The sequence below is a fragment of the Cebidichthys violaceus genome, unplaced genomic scaffold (assembly GCF_023349555.1).
Source record: "Cebidichthys violaceus isolate CVI_PGR_0920_01 unplaced genomic scaffold, fCebVio1.0.p SCAF_31, whole genome shotgun sequence".
Lineage (NCBI taxonomy): Eukaryota > Metazoa > Chordata > Actinopteri > Perciformes > Stichaeidae > Cebidichthys > Cebidichthys violaceus.
The window spans coordinates 2,655,446-2,673,955 of NW_027176495.1; the positions used below are offsets into that span (position 1 = coordinate 2,655,446).

Here is an 18,510-nt window from a genome sequence, read left to right on the forward strand (position 1 = left end):
AGCTACACCTGTGAGACCCAGTCGTCCGGTTCTACTGCAAGCTGCAACCTCACTAAGTCAAATTCACAGCTTTCTAACGTTGTCGATTGTAGTTGTGAAGGCCGGATGTGTGGCTGAGCTGTTGCATCGGTGTCCTTCATAAAGGATCCTCTGAACATGTGAGATGCTGAGCTTCTCTGCTCTTAGGTGGACGTACAGATGCAGACGGCAGAGATTGTTTGTTATGCAGCATCACCTGCTGGCTTAATGGAGAACTGCCAACATAAGTGTAATTGCCAAAGGATGTGACAGAAGCAGCAGCAACATGGTAGGAACGAGAGAACTCTCTAATCAGAAGAACCAAAGGTTCACTTCACTGCGACATGCACATCTGAATTTAAATAAGCTATATTCACTGAGGAGTGTCACACAAACAGATCATCCTCAGGAACAAAGAGCTACACACTTGATAGGATGTATGTGTGTCACAGTTTCTTTTCTTTTGAGATAAGCTGTAACGCAGTGCAACCAAGTAGGCATGCAGGACTGTGGGAAAGTGGCCGACGAATACCAGGGTGTCCTAAAATAGTCTCACGACGGCTACGAAGACGTCTCCTCGGCTCAGTCCTGGATCAGGCAGAAAGCCCAAACACCCATTTTGGGTTTGGATCGCTCAAACGTCACTGAGCCAAAGTTATGAATGAAGACTTTTCAGGCTGAGCTCGGACCGACGTTATTGGAAAAGAATTTCCAAACAATAAACAGAAAAGCAACACAACTCCTGTGACCAATGTCTTAAAGACAACAGATGCTTCTAGCGGAGATGTCAACGAACTGCAGAGCTTTTACAGTTCAGCTGCTTAAACACAAGGACACAACTTCATCGCAACTGATATATTTACAGTGTTGGGCAACAAATTGCTGATTGAAGCCAAAGTTACTCTCAACATCATGCACCGTTCACAGATAATGAAAATAATCACATCATGCTTTTGGCTTTAACTGAGGAAAATAACAGATGGCAAGTGAGATGGTGTCAGATGGTGCATGAGCGTGTATGAAAGATATTATACTATTATAGTCTGTTGAGGAAGAAATGGCCTTGTTGTTACATATGAAACTCATATTCTTTTACAACACCAGCTAAATAAGAGTGTATAGTACACACAGGCAGCTGGGCATATGATTGACAGCCTCATATTCACCAAGTTTAGACATTCTACGAAATCATTCTTGCTTTGCGTGGCTGAACTCCCCCCCCCCCCCCCCCCCCCCGTGTCTGGGTAAGGGGCCTCTGGTGGGTGAGCTGTGACCTACAATAGGTCTGAGAATGTGGATATGCTCTATGAATAGAGATAAAACAGACTGAGGAGACAAATCGAAAAGATCAACTAGCTTCAGAGCCTCAGACATCAGTGCATGGATGTGGTGGTGGTGGTGGTGGTCGAAACGTTGGGTCTTTTGAACAGTAGTGCAATCATGTTTCCAGAATGTGCATGAATGGACATCTGTCATTTGAGAACATGTGCTGAATTGTGTGGATCTTTATCAGAGGGCGGACAAGGACCAAACTGTGGATTATCAGAAATGATCTGAAATAATGATGTCTAAAATCTAACCAGTTATTGTCATGTTCATGGTCACTACCACAGCATCAGACAAATACTACTAATACTAAATATTACTCTCTTCTGTACAGGAAAAGTGTACGACACTTTTGTGAACTTAACATTTCAGGTCCCAGACTTGGACCTGATTGTTGTTCTGGTCTACATCTGCCTTTAAAGTGAACTTGAACCAGGCTGTCGGAGGGCGATCAGAAGCAAACGTAGAGCTTTTATGATTCAGAAGAGAATAAACATCTTAACATACTGTCGTCCGGAAAAAAAAAAGTGTATAAATATGCAAAATCTTAAGACTCTTAGAGGGGAAATATAATAGAGAATCACCGAAAGTAGAAAACTGCTCGTGCCACAATGTGCCACTAGAGGGAGCACGACCCAGGCTACAGTGTGACGCTCAACCAGAAACACATCAGCTGAGCCGAGAAGCCTGTTGATCCCTGTTGATATTAAAACACATTCAAATGCAATAAGGACCGAGAGCAGCTCTTTACTCCACTTCAGATGCTTTAAGTAAGAGAAGAAGAACCGCTCATAGAACCGCTCATCAGAACTAAACTAAACTAGACGGTGATATGTGTATTAGTTGATGCGGGACGCACCGCAGTGAGCGCTGTTATGAGTTGGGCTCCACCGGGCGCCTGCGGTCCCTCCTCCGTCAAACGTCAGAATCTAGCGGTATAAAACACGTGAGGCGTACCGAGCGCTCTAAAGTCGCATCCAGCTCGTTCACCTGACAGACTGCGGTCTGCAAGACAGGCACGAGATCTCCACGAGACACAGAGGAGAAACGTGCCACGCTGTGGTACGACTTGACTCTACTGGATTGAGCACAAGAATGCAAAAGAAAGTGTGTCTCTACAGACGTTCTGCTGATGTTCTGCTGTTCGGGGCTTTGAATTGAGTAATGTCTGACGGGCGAACACACACTTGGATTTCTGCTGATAACAAAAAGGGGACCGCCACAAGAAAAGTGATTGAGTGAGGAGTTGTTCATCATTAGTTCATAAAAGAGACAGCAGCAGGGTTGATCAGTGTGACGCTGTGACACAGTGTGAATCTGCACATTTCAACTACCGAGCGAACCAGATGCAGAGAGAAAGATGCATCTGGGCAAGGCTGTACTGTTTGTCCTCCTCCTCAACTGCGCAACTTTGAGCTCATCTCTGTCGACTTGTGCCACCGTGGACATCGACCATGTGAAAAGGAAGAGGGTCGAGGCGATACGAGGTCAGATTTTGAGCAAACTCCGGCTGACCAGTCCTCCACACTCTCTCGGACCGAGTAAAATCCCGTATCAAATCCAAGCGTTGTACAACAGCACCAAGGAGCTCCTGGAGGAGCTCAGGAGGGATCGGCAGCAAAGTTGCGGTCAGGACAACACGGAGACAGAGTACTACGCCAAAGAGATATACAAATTCAACATGGTCTACGGACCGCCAGAAAGCAGTAAGTGTTACACGTTCTATCGCTGTCTAGTTTAAATGCCAGTAGTGATCCACGGTCCGTAGTGCGTAATTACGCACCAAATGAAGAGTGCACGAGTCAGCTACACGGAATCTCAAAACTTCAGCAGCTAAATATCTACAGTATTAAAAGCTTGAAATTCAGCAAGTTTTTAGTCTGCTGCACAATAAAGAAACACTGATTTTAATAAGTATTTGTACCAGATAGAGATTCACCACTTAAAGTTAAATGACCTATTTTAATAATGACACAATTAAAAGAAAATTCACAATCTATAAATAAGAAAACGGTCTAGTTCAAAAGTGAACCTGCTGGCCACAAGATGTTTCCTACTTCAATGTAAGTCTCTTCAGTGTGTGTGTGTGTGTGTGTGTGTGTGTGTGTGTGTGTGTGTGTGTGTGTGTGTGTGCTGAGGCATCAAGTTGCCACATCACACTTGTGACTTGCTCACTGGACAGCAGATGCACCTCCAGACTATTTGTGATGTCACATAATCATCTTGCAGGTATGCGTGTAATACTTACACTTGATGAATATCATTCTGCACAGTGAAGCTCAAACATCCAAGTGAACAAACGATTAGCAAAATATATTTTTGAGTGGATGGGGGACTTTATTATGTAATGTTTGTGACTGAAAACATTTCCAGAGCTCTCTTATGTTTCGTACAATGAATGGTACACTAGCTGTGCACTTGGACGAGGTGCTTTGTTACTGCAGTGCTCACCAACCTGTTTCAACTCTGCACCAGTGTTCCAGGAAAGTCGCTCTCCTCCTCCTCCTGACTCCACTCTTCCTCCTCTCGGGTTTTTTTCCTCCATGGATTCTGTCCTTCTCCCCAGATGTTCCCACTTCCTTTCCCGTCAGGCCCAAATGAAAGGGACATCTGCCCAGGCGGATGGGAATGCCTTTAGGAGAAGAAGTAGGAAAAGTGAACCGAGGTGGATGGGAGCACCTCCCCGTTAGTCTGGACAGAGGCATCCCTCTCTCCCCCGGAGTCGGTCTGTACAGTGGGGTCCCATGAAGCCCTCGCATTCACCGACACATCATTTAGATTTAGACGGAGCTTAAAAAGAGCCCGCTTCCTGTCTTGGCCAGTGAATCACCCACACGGGTGGCCCATGAGCATGAGATCACTTACTGCACTGCTCAGGTTTAACTTTGCTAAATTGAGTGTGAAACCGAGCCGGCATCCGTCCCCCTAAAACCTGAATGATTCCACTGTGCCGTCATTTTACTGCCTCTACTGTAGGTAACAGTTCACTGCTTGGTTAATAATGAGCTTTATTTTGTTGGCGACATATTTAGATTATCGCTAAAGTCCTGTTCAGCTCACATTGTTTTCACTTCAAGCGATTTGTGCTAACCCGGTACTCGGCGTAGTCATTTCCTTCACAGAAACAAAAGCTATGAGTGGAAAACTTTTGCTGAGAGGGACATGTGTCAGCACTTGAGGGAGATTCATACAGCATGTGGTCCGACTGAGTTTGGATTACTGAGAAAGTAGAATAGGATAAATGCTGTGCGTGTGTAGGAGCCAAAGAGGGCCTCATTGTCTAGAGCAAAGCCAAGACCATTGCATCACAGTCCCTTTGAAATCAACAGGTGTTTCTCAAAAGATCTATTTTCCCTCAGCAATGTTCTGTTTCCAATCTCGCAAAATGTTTTTGACAAAGCGGCAGGCGGTAGGTGCCTTGCGTTGGTTTCATTGCTGGGTTCAGAGCCACAGATTAACTTTATGACACAATAACATTCACGTACAGTTGGGTGAAGATCAGAGTTTCTTTCCACGTAATGTTTTGCTCTTTATGCCCGAGTTTGAAGGGATTAGCTGAAAAACAGATGTACAGGCAGAAAGTCAATATGACAGCATACGTGTCGAACAGACGGAAGTGTATTTATGTGCGCGCTCTAGTCAACAGCTCTACTTCTCACATACTTAAAACGTCAACAAGCGAAGAGTATCCTAAAACTGTGGTATTGGCACGGCAGAGTGTTTTTAATGTGTCCGAGATGATGTCATACTTGGAAATATACATTTTTGTCAGTACCCTGAATATCCACATCCATGCAGCGAGCCTATACTCTCTGAGCTGGATAATGTGATTTTCATATGCTGGAGCAAGATGAACCGTTTCATAGAGTCACTGTGCTCAGCTGTCACTCTACTCCGGGAGAGACACCTGTCTTCAGGTAAATGACCGGCAGATTAGCACAATAACATATGGATGAAATACAGACAGTACATAATATATAAAAAATATATTACATTTCTAAATATTCTGCTCCATCATGTTTGCCCTTTCGTAGAAAGTAAATAACGTCTTAAACGTTTAAGTTTTTTGATCAAAACTCAAAGCTTCTACAAGTTTATAAGCTTTCAGTTTGTATTAGTGCATCAACATGTTGAAGTATTCCTGTAAGATCAGGTAGAAACTGAAGAAATGGACTAAAGTGTAATGAAGACACAGCCCCCTCAGTGTGTTGCCCCCTGTGGTATAACAGGACCAGAAGCCAGGCTTTGTGGAATAAAGTGTTGACTCGTAGCCAGTCACATCACGCTCTTTCCCTCGGTTCATGTGGGCAAACACACACTCACTTCTCGATGGTTTCTGAAGGTAAACTGTTGACCTTTGGTGGATCTGAGGCAGCTCTGTGAACCAAAACAAATCCGTGACAGGTGCAAATGAAGCAGAAAGCTGCTGGAAGACGGGCAAATTACTACATTGAGAGGCTGGACTGCAATCATGGGAAAGATGTCCTTTTATAGCATGGTACGCGTACAGAATCTGGCATATGTCAATGACTGAGGTCGAGCTGTGGAGAAGTCATCATGGTCAGAAAGGGGTTCGGGTCCAAAAAGTTGTCAGTGTGGCCGAGGATAGCTGGTCTATGATACGCAGATACCGGGGTGGTGAAGTCATACTAAGCTCAATAATATTGCTACTTCAATTACAACATTTTCATTTCCACCAAATATAGACAAAATGTGTTCGAGAAACGCCGAGGAATTTTGATAAGGCGAGCGAGCTCACCGATCATTCACTGTGGGCTGATGGACTGAGGTCCAGCCATGACCAGTCAGTCAACCCAACATCTCATGTTAGGTGTGAATGGGTTCATGAGTCTTCTAGCATATTACAAAAACATTCACTGTAAATCCATGCCATTATCTTCATATTAAAGTATAGCTTTATTTCTGATGCAATATGATATATATATTAAAAAATGAAAAAAGTTCCCACTTCTTTGCCATCTACAGTTTTAAATGATTACATTTACTGCCAACTCAGTAAACAGAGCACAACACCTCTGTGGAGCAACACTGAAGTACTGACATCAAGCAGATACAAGTTTGATCCAAAGAAACCCCTCGCCCTACACACTCCTCCTCACTCCTCAGTCCTCACTCCACTCCTCACTCCACACTCCTCCTCACCCCACTCCTCCTCACTCCTCCCCACTCCTCAACCCACTCCTCCTCACTCCTCACCCCTCCTCACTCCTCAACCCACTCCTCACCCCACTCCTCCTCACTGCCCTACCCACTCCTCCTCACTCCTCACTCCTCCTCACTGCCCTACCCACTCCTCCTCACTCCTCCTCACCCCACTCCTCCTCACCCCACTCCTCCTCACTCCTCACCCCACTCCTCCTCACTCCCCTACCCACTCCTCCTCACTCCCTTACCCACTCCTCCTCACTCCTCAACCCACTCCTCCTCACTCCTCACCCCACTCCTCCTCACTCCTCAACCCACTCCTCAACCCACTCCTCACTCCTCAACCCACTCCTCACCCCACTCCCCAACCCACTCCTCCTCACTCCTCAACCCACTCCTCCTCACTCCTCACTCCTCAACCCACTCCTCCTCACCCCACTCCCCAACCCACTCCTCCTCACTCCTCAACCCACTCCCCAACCCACTCCTCCTCACTCCTCAACCCACTCCTCCTCACTCCTCACTCCTCAACCCACTCCTCCTCACCCCACTCCCCAACCCACTCCTCCTCACTCCTCAACCCACTTCTCCTCACTCCCCAACCCACTCCTCTTCACCCCACTCCCCAACCCACTCCTCCTCAGTCCTCACTCCTCCTCACTCCTCAACCCACTTCTCCTCACTCCCCAACCCACTCCTCCTCACTCCTCCTCACCCCACTCCCCAACCCACTCCTCCTCACTCCTCACCCCACTCCCCAACCCACTCCTCCTCAGTCCTCACTCCTCCTCACTCCTCAACCCACTCCTCCTCACTCCACTCCTCCTCACTCCCCATCCCACTCCTCCTCACTCCCCAACCCACTCCTCCTCACTCCTCAACCCACTCCTCAACCCACTCCTCACTCCTCAACCCACTCCTCACCCCACTCCTCCTCACTCCTCAACCCACTCCTCCTCACTCCTCACTCCTCAACCCACTCCTCCTCACCCCACTCCCCAACCCACTCCTCCTCACTCCTCAACCCACTCCCCAACCCACTCCTCCTCACTCCTCAACCCACTCCTCCTCACTCCTCACTCCTCAACCCACTCCTCCTCACCCCACTCCCCAACCCACTCCTCCTCACTCCTCAACCCACTTCTCCTCACTCCCCAACCCACTCCTCTTCACCCCACTCCCCAACCCACTCCTCCTCAGTCCTCACTCCTCCTCACTCCTCAACCCACTTCTCCTCACTCCCCAACCCACTCCTCCTCACTCCTCCTCACCCCACTCCCCAACCCACTCCTCCTCACTCCTCACCCCACTCCCCAACCCACTCCTCCTCAGTCCTCACTCCTCCTCACTCCTCAACCCACTCCTCCTCACTCCACTCCTCCTCACTCCCCATCCCACTCCTCCTCACTCCCCAACCCACTCCTCCTCACTCTCCAACCCACTCCTCCTCACTCTCCAACCCACTCAACTCACTCCTCCTCACTCCTCAACCCACTCCTCCTCACTCTCCAACCCACTCAACCCACTCCTCCTCACTCCCCAACCCACTCCTCCTCACTCTTCAACCCACTCAACTCACTCCTCCTCACTCCTCAACCCACTCCTCCTCACTCCCCAACCCACTCCTCCTCACTCTCCAACCCACTCAACTCACTCCTCCTCACTCCTCAACCCACTCCTCCTCACTCTCCAACCCACTCAACCCACTCCTCCTCACTCCCCAACCCACTCCTCCTCACTCTTCAACCCACTCAACTCACTCCTCCTCACTCCTCAACCCACTCCTCCTCACTCCCCAACCCACTCCTCCTCACTCTCCAACCCACTCATCCTCACTCCCCAACCCATTCCTCAACCCACTCCCCTATTTTTTGGTGTTACACACTTTTTAGTGTTCATCAGATAAAACAAGCTCTTGGGCTTTAGAAAATGTGCATTTTCGTCACTACTTTTGTGATTGACGAAGTGATTGGATGAATAATAGAGAACATAATTGCAGATTAATCAATAGTTGCAGCCCTATTGTTAACTTTGTGAATGTTGAACACATGTCAGCTGCAGACATGAGTGTTTAAAGGTATAATTGAGTTTTTATGGTGCCAACATCTTGTTCATGAGGACATTATGTACGACATCTTACCAAAACAGAGAATGCACAGGTTTAAATAATAAAACGAATGATGGCTGAATTCCATTTAGCTGCTTCTGTTTCAGGGTGGTGGTTTTGTGCATACTGGCTCCCTGTCACACTGTAATGATTTACTCTTTAATACAACAGAGACAGTTTTTCCTACTATGACAAGTCAACATGTCTGCTGTGATAAAGGCCTACTGGAAGTCTGTTCAGCTAAACAATTCAGTATGAAGGAGATCAGAATGTATCTGTGGTTATTTTGTCCAGAGGTCATGGACCATTCGAGGTGCGTGTTCAGACATAAACTGCTTGTATTGCATCAGAACTTGTTCTGTTCTCTCACAAACCTTTTATTTTATTCTCTCTGATCCAGACGATCTGCTCTACTGCCCAAAAGGCATCACCTCTAAGGTTTTCCGCTTCAACGTCTCCGCCATGGAGAGGAACTCCACCAACCTCTTCAGAGCAGAGTTTCGTGCTCTGAGGGTGCCAAACTCAAGTTCCAAGAGGAATGAACAGCGGATTGAGCTCTACCAGGTGTGTAAAGGTACCGTTTCCTTGTCCTTCTACCAGGATCAGAGGCAAAGCTCACAGTCAAGGCAACAAGGAGCTTCAAGTCTCTGTTCTTTATTAGATTACAAGAACATCTCTTACATAAGCTGGTTAGTTGTTCTCCACAACATGATTTCAGGCCCTAATTGACAAAGAGAGTCAACAAAAACTAGATTATGGTTTCAGGCATGCATGGGTAACAGCCAGACCAAAAGCCAAAAAGCACAACAGGCCTGCAGAATGTTAGCAGAACCGTGACAGGGGTACTGTTAGTGCAGCGCTAGCGGCCCAGATCTAATGCAGTCCTCATTTTGGTTATGTAGAGGTCTGTATTCTTTAGTCCCTGAAACAGTAGGCAAAGTTTATTAGGCGGTTAAAAAGGGGCTTTGGTCTGCTGATTGTGATGATGCAACACACTTCTGCAGTAGGTCAACGTCATCAGGTCTTGTTATTTTGTTGAAGCCGTTTCGGTTTTGAGAAAGTGACCTTTATCATTACCGCTCTGCAGATTGTAAGACCAAACGAACACATCAGGAAACAACGCTACCTTGCAGCCAAGAACGTGCTGACCAAAGGTACATCAGAGTGGGTCTCCTTCGATGTGACGGAAACGGTGCGGGAATGGCTGATGAACAGAGGTGAGACTGTGATTGTATGATTATGTCCTAATGATCATCCGTGTTTGACCTCAGAAATGTGAGCAGGTCAGCACTGCATTTTTACACTGTTAACTTGGGCTTCTTTTTAGAAATACTCTTTTCCACTGTTTGCTATCAGGAACTAATCTGGGTTTGGAGATCAGTGTGCACTGTCCCTGCCACACATTCAACCCAAACGGTGACATCATTGACAATGAGAACGAGGTTCTGGAGGTGAAGTTTAAAGGTAGGCTTCCACCACATTTTGTCATTTAGTTATTCATGCCAGGTGTCAGTTTAGCTGCAATGGATTGTGTTGCATATTCATGAGGTCCTTAATCCAACAATTCACTCCATTTATTCTTGAATCAGCAATCATCAGACTAGGAATTTAAATATTGTATGTGTGCTTAGTGTTTTCATTTCTACATTGAGTGACAGGATGACAGCTCTGACAACTGTTTGCTCAGATTGTTGGTTGCTTTAAGTGCATCGTGTCTATAATGAAGGTGTGGATGGAGACGAGGAGCAGAGTCGCTGGGATCTGGATCAGCTGAAGAAGAGAAAGGACCAGTACCTGCCTCACCTTATCCTCATGATGATCCCCCCCCACCGCCTGGACACTCAGTCCTCACGCCGACGCAAGAGAGCGCTGGACACAAACTACTGCTTCTCGTAAGGGAATGTGAATGATCTGTAGCAAAAGTCTTTGGGTCAAATCCTTTACGGTTCTTAATCACACAATTGTGAAAAGCTTGTGCTTATTAATGTCATATGCATCAGCTTATACACATATTATAACATCCCAAAAGAAGATATTTAGTATCAGGAGCACCATTACAAAACGTGATTTGCGGCTAATTGAACTATTGCTGTGCATCGTCGCCACAGAAACACGGAGGAGAGCTGCTGCGTTCGCCGGCTCCACATCGATTTCCGCCGTGACTTGGACTGGAAGTGGATCCATGAGCCCAGTGGCTACGATGCCAACTATTGCTCCGGGCCGTGCCCCTACCTGAGGAGCTCGGACACGACACACAGCTCGGTAAGAATCAGGGATACACAAGGGAGTTTCTCCACCATGAAAAATAACAACACAATGCATAGTTTGTCATTTAGTGGACAATTTACCACTGTCATCAAGTGGTAAATCACCATGCAGATAGTTCTAGTTTTTTTGGGTTTGAAGTGGATGTCCCAACTGAATTTGGGACCTCTGCTTCCCAACAGGGGTCTTCAGGGGACAAACACTTTTCAAGACTTTTAAACTACTTTCTACCGAACATGTAGTCACTATAAAATCATCCACCGGGGCCGGCTGTGGCTCAGAGTCAAGCTATCGCACTGATTTAAACTAGCTTATTATCAAGACTAAACCCCTCCTGAGATTATGAATATAATAGAATCTCTCCTGTGTGCTTTCCAACAGCTGCTGAGCCTGTACAACACTCTGAATCCCGAGGCATCGGCCTCTCCCTGCTGTGTCCCTAAAGACCTGGAACCCCTCACTATACTCTACTACTCTGGACGGACCCCCGTAGTGGAGCAGCTCTCCAACATGATCGTCAAGTCTTGCAAGTGTAGCTGAGAAGACGTGAAAGGCGATGTAGCGCGGCAGGATTTCACTAGGTACTGACGAAAACCCATGCTCGATGACTTTTGGACTCTTAGCTGTGACAAACACTTCACCTGACCCTGTGGCCTCATGGCCTGCATCTGAACATCACTCTGGATCTGAACATCTCTCTGGAGGTCACACCTTTTCTTAGGGATGCAGATTTCTCCTAAAAACGTGAGGTCATCATTTTCCCCACCCCTCCCGCTCTGGATGACAAGTAGTTATTTTGATCTTTAAGAAAAGCTCTCGATGCTCTTGAAATACTTCCCTCTAGATTTGTGAAGGTGGATAACACACTCCTAAAGCCCTGTACACATTTAAACTGTCCAAACCAATCGGGAGGTGCTTCAAGTGCAATGACTGAAAGAGACTTATTCTGTGATTGATTTGAAATGGTCAGTAGAGCAGTTCTTCTGTCTCTACCCGAGGGGGACATCGTCAATAGTCACACATAGAGATTGTGCTCTACTGAACGGTGGAAGGGTCCTCTCAGACTGGATTTGATACCTTCACCTCGTCTTAGGTTCCCTTCCCTTCAAACAGTGGACACTATCTTCAAACACAAAGGGAGAAAGGACAGACTTGCTGCTGTATCCAAAGCCATAGCTGTGGTCAGGGAAAAGGAGAGCTGAGAGAGTGCCTGCTGGATTTGCAATGGAAAGTGAATGAACAAAGAAGTTGAGCCAAACTTTCTTCTTTTTTTTGGCCAGCCAGTAGTAATGGCCTTTTTTTTGTATTTGTGGTGCATCTATTAGAATGGACAGAAGAAGAAGGAGAAGAAGAAAAAGAAGAAAAAGAAGAAGAAGAAGAAGAAGAAGAAGAAGAAAAAGAAGGAGGAGGAGGAGGAGGAGGAGGAGGAGGAGGAGGAGAAGAAGGAGAAGAAGAGGAAGAAGAGGAGGGGACCTGTATGGAAGCGAAGAACTGTGATGGATACAAGCCATGAGCCCACTGCCATTCACTGGAAGTTCTCATCTCTAACAGGTTCAAATTATTTATGGACATCAAAGAATATACTGGAAAAGAACATGTGTTACGCAACAGTATTTTTATGGGATTTCTTTTTCTTGAACAGCAGATTCGGTCTGTTATGCAACTTGTCATATAGGGAATTGTTTCATTAAGTGGGACAAAAATCAACATTATCTCCATCGATGGAAACCCTTCGTATTAAACTACGGGTGCCGTTACATCTCCTGGTGGTTGTTGTCCATGTACTCATTAGTCTGACTTGTCGTACGTGATCCAGTATATGTTGGACGTAAGTCTTCTTGTATTAAAAGGGGACTATCCCCAGAAAGCTAAATCAGAGCACTTTTCTCCAGCAATAATTGCAAATGTCGTGTCGTTTAAAATGCAGTGAACTCCTTTACTCACCGTCACTCCAGCCAGCTGACAAGGAATCGTGTGTAGTTCCCAAAAACACTGCAGTCTTTCTTCTGCTTGTTGTGGTGCTCCTCTACAGTGTGGAGCCCTGATGGAACAAACAGAAATGAATAGGAGGAGTCATGCTATGACAGTGGCTGGACGTACAGTTAGACCTCATTCACTCAGAGTCAGGAGAGCCATTCTGATCTCTGTACCTTTTCACAGTCATCTGGCCTTTAGGTGACATTTAGATGACGTTTTTTTGCAGTAATATTGTTTGATTGACTTGTTGATCGTGATTGTTATTAAAAACACAAAATGCTGAATCTGTATGAGCCCTTTTTAAGTCTCCAGAATCTCTCCAGCTTTGCATTGCATTTAGTCGACATGATGAATTTACCCATTGGTCTTGTCTGCCATGTTGAAATGCCATTTAAAATGCCATTTTATCAGAATGCTTTGGCTCCATGCAGACACAACGTTCCTTACTCGAGTCCCACCTGCTTCCTGAAGGCTTTTTTCTTCTTTCTTTTTTTACCAGAGTAATAAATTCAACTTCTCTGGAATTGTTGCTTGAGACCTTTCCCAGGCAAAAAGCAATTACTTTTATTCTCAGCACATTAATGTGCCGACATCACGTTATGTTCTTATTCTTCATAAACGCTAAATCACACAGTAAGCTGAGAAAGGTACTTTACATTTGGTACCACTTTGATAACACCCTTTAATTCATCAGGAAGACCGCAAGACCGCTCCAACGGACCCTTTGACCCTGAATGAGAGCTGCAGAACATCTGGACCAAAGTAAACGTAACATATTAACATGTGAAACTGAATCAGTGTTTTACTAGAAAGGTAAATCCACTGCACGTTTATTCATAAAAACATAAAAACTGCAAACGTGTTGATCTATTTTGAAAGTGAGAAACTCATTTGATTATTAGCAGCTGCAGAATTGATGACTTATGTGAGCTGCATTAATATTAATATGAACGCATCTTGGTCCTGCCTAATAACGGCTTATTATTGGTCTACATACCATTACTAAATATCTTCTAAAGCCCTTGTTAAGGGTGCTGGCAGCATGCTTATGTCATTTTCTCCACTGAACTGGCAATCAGTCGCACAGGTTTTGGAGGAGGGGGGGGGGGGGGGGGGTGCTTTGAGCTAACATGGACTGACAAGTAGCCAGAGAGAATTCCCTTTCTCTGCGTGCCCGTTATTGTTCCCTGTCACAATCAATCAGAGATGAACCGTGATGGAAACACAAAGACCGGAGGGCACGACGGGGTCTACAAACAGGGGTCGGGCTCTAATGGCTTTGCAGACAGCCTTGTACTAACAAACACACATTACTGGTAAAGAGCAGCAGCGCACCACGCATGGTTGACTTTTAACCTTCAGCAGAAGTCATTTACGTTCACCATTTGTCCCGTTAAAAACGCTTAGTGATAAAACACAGCAAAGTTCTGTAAGTTTAGCATCATAGAACTGCTCTGCAACTTCATTTCACCGTTAACGTCTTCAAGTCGGTGGTTGTTCATCAGGGTTCCTCCCAGCAGGAGTAAGATAATAGAGCCGATTCTTCCAGAGTATCTTTTCCCATGTCGGCGTAATGGAAGCAGGCTGAGGGGTTAGCGATGGCGAGGCCTTTCCTAACAAAGGCAGCAGCTTGGCTCGGGCCTTTCAGTTCGTGCAAGGAGTCATTTTGGCTCACGAGGCGGCTCGCCACAATTTTCAGCAAAAAACACCACACAGGCAGCGAGAGGCTCACGGGGAGAGACGTGCAGCGACCATGTTTGTCAAATGTGACACAGTGTGGATGTCTTAATGTTCACTTTGTAGATGCATCAAGGTGGCACACCAAGCAAAACAACAGTCATTCACAAGTTGCACCTCTCTGCTGAGTCGGGGCTTTTTATCGATAGCACCTCATGCTGACTTGAAGATGCCGATGAGGACCTCATGCTGACCACCTCAACCCCAAACCTGCAATGAAGCCAGTTCCAGCTCCCAGCTACTGATTGGAGTTCAGGGTCCGATTCTGGGTTGTAGTCGGACTTTCTCAGAACCTGGGCTCTTCCAAGACTTACCAATGATGAATTGCATGACACGTAAATGCACAGAGGTTTGGAAAACTGTGTCTGCTGCTATTCCCTGAGCAGATTAACAGATGTAGAGGGAGAAAAAGAAATTGAGAGGGGGAGGTGAGAGACAGACACAGAGAGGGAAAGTAAGTGTGTGTGTGTGTGTGAGCCAGAGAGAGACAAAGACAGAGAGAGAGAGAGAGAGAGAGAGAGAGAGAGAGAGAGAGAGAGAGAGAGAGAGCGACAGAGAGAGAGAGACAGAGAGAGACAGAGAGAGAGAGAGCGAGAGAGAGAGAGAGAGAGAGAGAGAGACAGAGAGAGAGACAGAGTCCTGAAAAAAGGACTGTTGCTGCAATAAATTCATCAGGTCACATCAGACCAGTTCTCAGGCCCCAGGGTGGAAAGAGTTGTGTAATTCAGCAATTGGGATAGCACACACACACACACACACACACACACACACACACACACACACACACACACACACACACACACACACACACACACACACACACACACACGTCAAGCCAGCAGCCATAGTTACTGGAAAAGAGTGAAGGGGTGAACAAATATGTAAACACATATCAACTTCATAGACCTTTATAGCTAAACAAATGAATGGGAGGTCTGGATCAAACTACAGCATGATATTACAGAAGAGTGTGTGTTTCCGTGACAAAGGGATGGAGCGAGCAAGTGGCCGGAGGGAGGGAAAAGAGAGAGAGAGAGAGAGAGAGAGAGAGAGAGAGAGAGAGAGAGAGAGAGAGAGAGAGAGAGAGAGAGAGAGAGAGAGATTATCATCTGCACACCCTCTAAACCAGGATACGACATCATGTAAAACTAATTACCAGAGAAGAAACAAGCCAGCTTGAATAACGTACAGTAAAGAAAGGAAAAGGTTGAAGAACATTCTTCACTCGTGAGTCTAAAAGGTGTTCAACACAAAGCAGCCTTCCTCAGGTCAACATTCAGACGACTGCTGTCCTCGACTAAAGATGTTCTTCGTCGACTTCTAATCTCGTTTACCGGAGATAAACTCATTAGTTTATTGGAAATAAGTCATTCAGAATGAAAAAAAAGTCTTTGTCGACTAAGAAGGAGCAGCACTAATTCAGAACAACTTCAGCCAAGCATCAAAAAAATGTTTTCTTAATGTTTAAATAGAGCCAGTGACACAGCGGGGGGGCGCCGATGCAGGGGGGCTCCACCAGAGAAATGCAGGGTCATCCACCCAAAACGCTGGATCCGGCTCGGCTGTAGCTGCACAGAAACGGGGCTTCATCTGATCAGGCACCATGTCGGCTAATCACATACATGCTAGTGTACATTTCACATTTCTGATGCCTTGAAACGCAACAATCCGTCTCTCAAACTGAACGTCCTTTTCTTTGGGGCTTTGTCTCTACAGCCTTACTTGACCGGCAGCTCATGTTGGTTCATGTAAGCAAACTTAAGTCAAGCTAGTCAAGACCGACGAGGATCTTTCTCAACCTGATGCAAAGTGTGGTGTGGCCTGAACCTGTCCACATGTGGTGTGCAGACTGTGAATCCGCTCCAGTGCCACAGTCCCGCCTTTCCCATAAGTAAACTCATACATAAATGTTATTCGTCAGGGTTGTGTGACTGTTCAGCAAAAGTCTTGCTTTAATTTGGATCTTTTAAGACATTACATCAAAAATACAAAACTGTCCTTTAACAGCTTTCAGTCTTTAAATAATAACTCTGTAAAGAATGTTGATACTCATCATGTGACCACCAGGACGACATGGTCACATATACAAACAGTCCAACTGCACAACATCGTGACAATAAAACAATAAAAAGGACTCCTTTGTTTAAAGAATGTGTGTAGCACTGCCAGCAGCAGGGTTTAGGTTTCCTGCAGCTCGTTTATTGTGTCTCCGTAGCTGTAAACACCTTCTCCATCTCCATCACGTTACAGGCCTGATGCTCTACAAACCCCCAGAGAAACACGAGGACCGAGGACGAAGCAGGACGCCTGTGTGGCATCTAAAGCGTCCTGTGTGTGAGTTCAGCTGGACTGGAGGGATTCTATGCTCACACATGCACACATAGGGCTCGTGATAAAAAAAGAAAGAATCTTAAATCATGCGGACACCTGAGCGGTAGTTCTCCTCAGATTAGCCTCTAGACAACGGTTACAGCGGCTTTCTCCTCCATCCTCATCCCAGAAGTGCAAACCAGATTGATGAGGGAAGTCAGGTCCTTAACGGCCTCCTGCACAGCTGCCTCCACTCAAACAGGTAATGGAGACCGTGTCAGCGGGGCGCCTTCTCCCGCACAAGCTCCACAATGACGACTTAAGTGGTTTTGCTAAGTTTATTATCTTTCTGCCTGTCTGGGCACACTGTATGTTCTCACAGTAACTCTGGATCAAACTGGTGAAAATAGCTCTGCAGCTGTCGCTCCACCAAGAACAAGAGATTTATGCCCCTCGGATAAAGGCTGAGGAACGCAACGCGTAAAAGTCACCGAGTCAATGAGCTGCAAGAGGCCCCAGCAAATGTACGAACGGCTGAAAGTAAAGGCTGAAAATAAAGGCTGAGAATAAAGGCTGGAAATAAAGGCTGAGAATAAAGGTTGAGAATAAAGGCCTTCTTGAACACACTTGCATCATGCGACCTTGCATTAAAGGATTGAAATAATAATAATAATAATAATAATAATAATATGTTTTCTTTAGTGTTTAATCACCTGAAACTTTAAGGAAATACTGGAAATACCAACAAGCCTACAGCCTTTGGATTTATGCATTATATGTTGCTTATGTTAATGTTCTTTGTCTTTTTAAATATTGTAGGAAGAAATAAGTTTGTATCTTGGAGAACAAAGTTCATGCATGGATTAAACAGATAAAAAGTGCAAAAGACAGGAAATACAACTGTTCCACACAGACGCTCGTCCCTTCAGACGGTGAAAGCGTCATTCAATGGCGGGACGTCCTTCAGCAAAAGTTGCTATGCCAGCATTGGCAACATCTGCCTACTCTGCATAGCAACCCAAAAAAAAAAAAAAAAAGAGTCTGGCAATATGGGCGGAGCCTTTCAAGAGGCAGAACATGTTGTTAACAGTTTAGCCCGCTGCTCAAAGCAGCAGCTCGGCTCCCTCACAGTTTAGCATTCTGCGTGAGCTCATGGCTAAACTATAAGCAACGTGTTCTCTCCATCTGTGAAACGGTACCGTCGCTCGCTAGAACGTCAGATCTCAGTATTCCGTTGCAGGCCAACAAGTTTGCAAAGGAGACCTGCAGGAGGAGGGCTGTATGTTCACATGCTGGTGTTTGCTTTGCCTGTTCCAGAGGACTACCTACTCTGGGGTACCACTTGAATTACAATGTGCTGAAATGGAATTGTGGAATTTTTGCCCAATAATGCCAAAAATAAACAGCCTCCCCCAGCTTCAATGTGTGGTGGAAGAGAGAACGTCTCCAGGTGTTTCATATACTGGAGAGTTTGGAATATAGCTGAATAAATGAAAACCAGGTATTTCCTAAAATAATCTTTAAACAGGTGTCTACAGACGTGTTGACCACTTTATGTTCTGCGACTTTGTAATAAAACCCAGTATAATAGGCATGTCCTACTA

The 18,510-nt window shown here is 45.8% G+C and overlaps 1 protein-coding gene and 1 pseudogene across 1 annotated transcript; one reads left to right on the plus strand and one right to left on the minus strand.

The window, feature by feature from the left end:
• LOC137882265 (steroid hormone receptor ERR2-like) overlaps positions 1-18,510 on the minus strand; it is a 95,812-nt pseudogene that overhangs the window by 55,626 nt on the left and 21,676 nt on the right.
• Positions 2,349-13,143, plus strand: LOC137882381 (transforming growth factor beta-3 proprotein-like). Its single transcript, XM_068724663.1, has 7 exons — positions 2,349-3,050; positions 9,018-9,181; positions 9,705-9,834; positions 9,974-10,081; positions 10,344-10,509; positions 10,726-10,879; positions 11,264-13,143. Exons 1-7 carry the CDS (start codon positions 2,705-2,707, stop codon positions 11,420-11,422), a joined length of 1,227 nt encoding a protein of 408 aa, XP_068580764.1. The 5' UTR covers positions 2,349-2,704; the 3' UTR covers positions 11,423-13,143.